This window comes from Chaetura pelagica, unplaced genomic scaffold (genome assembly GCF_000747805.2).
Source record: "Chaetura pelagica isolate M959 unplaced genomic scaffold, ChaPel_1.0 scaffold76, whole genome shotgun sequence".
Classification (NCBI taxonomy): Eukaryota; Metazoa; Chordata; class Aves; order Apodiformes; family Apodidae; genus Chaetura; species Chaetura pelagica.
In genome coordinates, this window is record NW_009970723.1 from 6,436,407 (window position 1) to 6,443,641 (window position 7,235).

At 38.3% G+C, this 7,235-nt stretch overlaps 1 protein-coding gene across 2 annotated transcripts in view; it reads right to left on the reverse strand.

Moving 5' to 3' along the window:
- Nucleotides 1-7,235, reverse strand: part of RUNX1T1 (runt-related transcription factor 1; translocated to, 1 (cyclin D-related)) — a 94,605-nt gene that overhangs the window by 46,331 nt on the left and 41,039 nt on the right. For both annotated transcript variants that reach the window (XM_010006424.1, XM_010006426.1), the window contains exons 2-3: nt 5,072-5,209; nt 1,085-1,326 (exon numbers count right to left, since the gene is read on the reverse strand). In XM_010006424.1, coding sequence (XP_010004726.1) covers nt 1,085-1,326; nt 5,072-5,209 — 380 coding nt within the window. The remainder of the gene's footprint in view (nt 1-1,084; nt 1,327-5,071; nt 5,210-7,235) is intronic.

Sequence of the window (7,235 nt, forward strand, 5' to 3'; positions counted from 1 at the left end):
AGGTGAAGGTATAAATCAACTGCAATTAACAGTGGACAGGCACTTTTGATCTGAAAATCAAGGGCAGGTAGATTTTCCCAAATCCATCTTTAGTTTCTTTACTAGTTCCCCTTTCCACAGAGAACCAGGTGGCAAGCAAAACCACATTAAACAGTCACTTAAAATATGGAAGCAAATAGAGAGTAGGACTTACTGAAGTTACACTGCCCACAACAAACTTTCTTTTGACACAGGCTCTATCAAGTGAAGGGGCACCCACTGCTCCCCCTCCTTGTTCCAAATGAAGCCAAGGCCCACTGCAGCTTCTCAGAACAGATGTGAATTATAGTGCCACAACAGCATTTCTCCTGTTCTCCTAATCTAATTATTGCTGAATGAGATACATGGGTGACAACAATGTGTGGTGGAGAGAGGAGTTTACAGGGAATACAAAGAATCCTGGGCCAGATTCACAGCAGTTTAACTGTAAAAGAGCAGCTCGACTTGACAGATGTAGGTAAGAAAAAGCTGGTATTTTCATTCAGCCATATAATTACATAAAGGTAACCTTAGAAGTAAGGTAACTTAAGCAGCAGCAATGCACCATCAGATCCCTCATTGCTGTGTTAAATGCCTCTTGAGAAAAAGTTTTCCACTGAGTAACCACACTCCAAGCAGCTCATCATTTTAACCAGTATTCTGTGACTATATAGGCAGGGCACTCTCCTTTCACCAGCCAAGTAAACTAGGTGAGCCAAGCCATATTTTACTACGTTATATAATTCAAGGTATGTCCACATTAGGGGTGCTGCCAGTATAGAACAAAAAACCCTTCCATAGCATTACAGCATCATACTATACTGGCAAAAAGAGTTGAGTCTATATCTCATTGAGAATAGTGACCACTCATGAGCAGCTAGACAAGTTACTTATATTAGCTCTGGCAGCAAGAGCCAGCGCTTCATTCTTGCATGTTTGGTATCCTTAAAGTATGATATATGCAGTGTATGTGACCCACACTTTTATATAATATACATGACAAGCATAACAGATGGAAAAGGAGAGAAAAAGATCACAGTTATTATATCATTGGTTTTTTGCTTACCACAAGTCCTAGCACAAGGGTACGTACTCTCTCCCCAATCTCTGGTGAAATGTCATTGCCAAACTGCTGTAAGGTTGTAAGAAATCTCTTCAGTTTGCTGAGTTGCCTAGCTCCACAAGCTGGCGGTAACTGCTGGTTAGCCAGAGAAGAGGAAGAGGAAGAGGATGGCCCATTGCTAAAGCCATTAGGAGGAGATGGAGCTCCATTTAACGCTGTTGGCGAATGGCTAGTGCCATTGGTTACTGAAAGAAAAAGAAAGGCGGATAAAATAGAGAGAGGAAGAGAGAGAGAGAGAGAGAGAGAGAGAGAGAAGGAAGACAGAGGAAAATCCATCAGCTTATGTTTTCTGTGCTTGACCTCAAAATTAATTAAGATGCACAATCAAAGATAATTAGCCTTTTGACAGAGCGACACTCTGCAGTTTATATCTGTTTCCCAGTAGCTGATACTGATTGGTGTGTGGATTGGATGTAACAGCAGCTCTCGCTCACACCCCCCAAAGTGCTCCTAAACCTAAAAAGCATAATTTCAACAAAAGCCTCTTGTCAGAGGATTTTAAAAAGAGAGAGGAACAAAGAGAAAAAACACGAGTGCATTTATGATTGAAGGCCAAAAAAAAATTGCTCTTTGAGGTAGGAAAAAAAATGCGCAGACATATTTCATGAAGCCTCAGTTTATCTCTGAATATTTTAACTTGTGTTTTGTACACACAACTGACAGCTGTGTTTATAAAACAGGACTTTCACGTTTTAACCTTACACCACCCAATGAGAAGGTTATTTTTTCCAAATCAGATTTCTTAGCTGCTAACATATGGAGCATACAAAGTTCTTCGTGCAGGTACAAACGATGACATGCTCACTGTGGCCTGAAGCCTGAAGCCTTGCAGCTAGAGCATGAAGCTAGACTTCACAAGACTTCTCTGAGACCATGAGCAAATAACACAGCTATTTTGTGCCAATACCCTATCTCTTAAGAGGGATAAGAAAGCATTCTCTTCCTGTTGCTAGGCTGATGAGAGAATAACTATCTGAAGTACCAAGTGTTCAAAATTATGGTGATGATATTCATGAGATATACTAAAGACAACAACAGACAGATTTTGGCAGCTATTTTGGTTTGATTCTTATCCACAATCCAGAACAGAGCAGAGAATGAAACTGAGGACATCCTTTTTCTCCCAGGTTACTTGGAACAGCAAAAGTCAAACACACTCTGTTGAGGTTGTTTGAGTCAAGACTCACCAAATGACAGCAACTAGCAAAAAAAAGGACGGCTCACTAGAAATCCGAACGTACCAGTGCACTGATAGCTGGGAGCACACAGCACATGACTCTACTCAGCAGCAACCTTGCTCCGCCAGTCACTGCTCTGGTGAAATTTGATTATTTCTTTTGGGGAAGTCACTCAGAACCCATCCCAAGAAAAACATCAAAAATCAGGAACCTCTCTACAACCAAAAATGCACAGGAGTATTAGTCTATATTGCTTCCTATTTAAAAGCATAACCATGGTGAGTTAGCAACTTAAAGAACTTTCAATGTTTCTTAGTGACTGGCCTCTCTGAAGCCAAACATCCCTCTCTGTTTGTCGTTTCCTCTAGCAGTCATATTTATGTTTTAGACAGCAAGTCCTTTTTGAGGATGGACACTTACTACTAGATTTAAATCACTATCTTATTGCCAAATTTTAACTACTAACACAATACTTTTGAAAGTGCTTTTGCTCTAGTGACTGAAGTGCCCTTCTGGAGGTACTACAAAAAAAGTTACCTGGATGGTTACCTAGTTTATGCTTGTTTTATCCTAGTTTTTTGTTTCCTGTTCTAGCTGTGTGGGCTAGGTAAAATAAGAAGTATAAAAAGCAAAATAGAAAGAAGTTGGTCTCAGCAAGTTCACCTCCACACTGTGCTCTCTGAGTGCTGCAGTAGAGTGAGGTCTGAGTAAACAAATACATCATGATTGCACGGACCTTGCACAGCCAGAAGTCATCATATAATGATTATATGATCGGGAAAAATAAAAACATGTCCTGCTCTACACTTACACCACCCAACAACTCAGTTTCTGTTAAGGGACTGCTCTAGGCAGTGTCCTGAGGCTAAAAAAGCTCTTTAGGCTCAAGAAAGTACAGAACAGCAGAGTTCATTACCTAGGAGAAGAAGGGAGATAAAATTTCTTCCACAACAAAAAAAATAAAGAAATACTCTACAAATACAGCTTCTCTAAACCACTTTCCCTCCCCTCCTTCCGACTGGCCCTCTCCCACCACACTAATGACTTTTTTGTCATTCTTTACAGTATCTGAATTTCCCAACTGGTAAATATTTGTGTCACTTATAAAACAAAGCTAAGTTATTAATAAAACAGAATTTAGCATTCTGAATTTTAAACTAATATAAGAGGTTTCACTAGTCAAAAAGAGGGAAAGAAACACACTCTTGACCAGAAAACATGTATGCTTCTAGTCTACAGGCATTGCCCCTGTAGTAATAACAAATGTAATAGCCACTCAAATAGAAGTGACTGTTTACTATACAAACTGGCCAAACTACAAAATCTGACAGGGTAAAAGACTTTTTTAGACTTGTAGTCTTCATATAAACAGCCAAAAAAAATCCAGCCATGGTTCACACACCTTCCAAAGTGTGGAACCCAATGAAGTAAGTAAACATCCAGAAATCTTAGGAGTACACTGAGGATTAAAAGAGTGACTGAAGAACACTGTCTTACTCCCTTTATTATTGCCAAAGATCATTCTGAACTGTGCGAAATGCATCACACTGGAAAGCTTAATCTGTGAAAGCACTATCCTGCAAAAACCTAGAAACAGTTCCTAGGATGATTCAGGTGCTGTAGTTAAGCACAACAGACAAATCTTTGCAGAATAAGGGTTACTGGGTTAAATTTGAGTGTATTTTAAGAGTTAGCACAAGCCATCCTTATTGTTTAAGTTCAATGTAAATTCTCAGGACAGGGTTCTGTGGGATAATGCTACAAAGGCCTCCAGCTGGCCTTCTGCACAGAGGTGAATTTGAATAAGGCATTTAACAGACAGAAAGGCACTAAACAGACATCAGCAAGACAAACAGAAGATGCTGCCTTCATTCTCTTTAGTCGTATGTATTCTACTGTTCTAAAAATGTTTTATTTAAAACGTGAAGAGTAAACACATTCTCATGTTTATACTACTACAAGGCAGTATAAAAGAGACCAAAAAAATTGCAGCTAAATCTTGGTAACAAAAATTTGGATCATTTCATGGCTGTGAAAAGAATAGTCCAGACAACATGCCAGATTCAAATCTCAGTTACACTGATACAAATGCAGAGTAATTCCATCAAGACTAGTAGTTTCTTGTGTGTTTGCATCAATAAACTGAGACAGGTTCAGCCCCAAGTGATTTATTGAAGTAAAACGGTCACAGGCTAGAAATCTCAAGATAAAACAATAAAAGGTCTTTACATTTTGTTTTATATCAGTTTTAACTAGACATCACATAGCACTTAAACTAGAATTCTCATTCAATCATAAGTGGGAGGAAGATAACTGTTTTCTTTATGAATTATCCCCACTTTGAAAAACAAACAAAAAAGCCTCGAAGACTTACTACTGAAGTTTTTTATCCAAAAAGGAACAGGATCCCTTAAAACAAAACAACAGAATGGCATAGAAGAGGAGAAGAAAGCTTTCTATACTTCTCACAGAAGGAGAGATCTAAGCATTAAGTACATGGGAAACCAGTGCTCCCAGCTCTTTGACACTGCAGCCAAGCTGTCAATGAAATAATGTAACTCAGAGCTGAAGGACTCAATACCTTAAAAGATGCATTAATCTGTTGTGATCTGAATTTTGCTTAATTACTTTATGACAGTACAACCAAATGCTGCTCCTGCCACATCACGTAGGTTTCTCTTAATCTGTTTTGGATTCTTACACACAGAATAGGGAGAATATGGAAGAAAAAGAGAAAAATAAGTCTAATTACACGTTGTGGGTGTGAATGAACTGGTTCTTGGAGCTCCTTGGGTAGTGGGAGGAGGTGGCATGGTTGGAGGCGTCAGCCTGGATTGTGTCTTCACATCCACAGGTGAGTCCGGCATTGTGGAATGCTTCTCAGTGCGATCTGTAACACACACGACAGGAACACACCAGTTTATTTCCCCAAGCAAACCCCCTCTGATAAAAACTTAAAAGCTAATACAAGAAGTGAGCCATTTCAGCATCTGCCACATAAGATTACCCCTGATTATCTACTCCAGTGTGCTCTTTCCAAATTACATCACCTAAACCTTACTTGAGAAGGTGTAACATAGACGGGAAGACCTCATTTGTAGCAGTGCAGTATTATCTTGTGTTTCTAGCATGTGCAGATGCTACTCCCAAGCACTCCTGGAGCTGCAATAATGCCACTTTCCTTCAAGGCTCTCACATCAGCCAGGAATTAAAAAAACAGATTAAGAGACAGGAAGGTAATAAATGCCACTACGACAGCTCTTGCAGAAATAAAACCTGAAGCTCTTTAGTACAGGTGAGGTATCGGGTGGAGTATTGGTTGAAGCCAGCTGTCTTCATGTTCTTTTTTTTTGCAATGCCTGCTTTCCTCTCCATCACTTCTTTTTGTATTCATGGAGAGATGCTTTTGTTAAATGCTGCGTGCCCCCTGGATTACCTTACCACCCTGCTTTTGGTTATTCTTATGTTTACCAGAAAAATTAACACAACACGCTGAAACACTTACATAAAATTTGTTTAACAAAAGTTTGCACCTTCACAAATTAACACTTTAATGTTCAAAACCTGCAAGATAAGTAGAAATATACCTCCCCAAGAAAAGAAAACAAACAAAAGGCAAAACTAGGCAGAAAACTTAGTACCTCTCTTGCAACTAAAGATGCAAGTCATTTGGTATAGTAACTATAGATGTATATCTTCTTTATCCAACATCTTTTTGGACACATCTAGGGTTTTTTTGTTTGGTTTTTTTTTTAAACCACCCAAACCCTTGCATTTAATTTATCAAGAATGGGCAAAACATTACTACAGTTACCAACTGAAAGCAAAAATAAGGCTTCCTTACTCATGCCGGGAGATTAGCAAGCCATCCTGCGTAAAGATGGGCAAGATCAGGTTTAGATTTTAATGGGCGAAAGTTAAATTCTTCAATCCCTTCTTTGGGGAGTCAGGTTTATTTATTTTATACACAGACCTAGACAAGTCTTCCTGAGCTCCATTAATATATTTTGTGAAGCAAGTAAATGTTTCTGCTAATGGGTAACTACGTAAATGTGTTTTTCATTCCAGACAATATCAAAGTCTGTCATGATCTATAAATTCTGCCACTTCAGTTTGTGACATGCTTTCCTTGTTCTTATTAAAACATACAAACTTCAACCAAAAAATCCTATCTAAAATTTGCTCCAAGAGACATTAAATGCAATGCATACATTTAACAAAGGAAAGATATGTTTAAAGGGACTTCTAAACAATTATCACAACACTTAATTATCAGAAAGTTTTATAACAAACAAACAACAAAAATTAACAATGCATAACATAAGAGATACCAATCTTTAGCTGCCTGAAGCTGAGTAAATATGTCCCAGAGATGCAATGCGTCAGGTACTGCAATTATAGAAGCCATCTTCACCCTTTTTAAAAATGCTTAGAGACGATGCTTCAGTTCTCAGGGAAATTCATACAGAATCTGGAGACAAGTTTGGAGATGAGCAGTGAAACACCCCCAGAACAGGATAAGGGGAATACTTATACAGTATTATAGGATCTGGAGTGTTGATCTAAGGTTAGTAAACCTGAGCTGTGTATCAAAAATGATTAGCTTAAATATTAAGGCTACTACACAGACAGGTGAGATTTGATTTGCAAATCAAGCAACAGTAAATTATAACATGCAGGAAAACAAAAGCAAGTTTTTAAACATACTGTATATAAATTTTCTTTCCATATCACTATACCAAGACATTTAAATCTATTTCTTCAACAAACCATTCATTTAAGATAAAGAACTATGAAAACTCATCTTGAAATGTTAATTGCTTCCTTAATAGCAGAATTCATCTTGCACTCACCTCAACCAACCTCAGCAACAAGGGAATAAATAGCTTTCAGCTCATGTTTCAACAGAGGGAAAG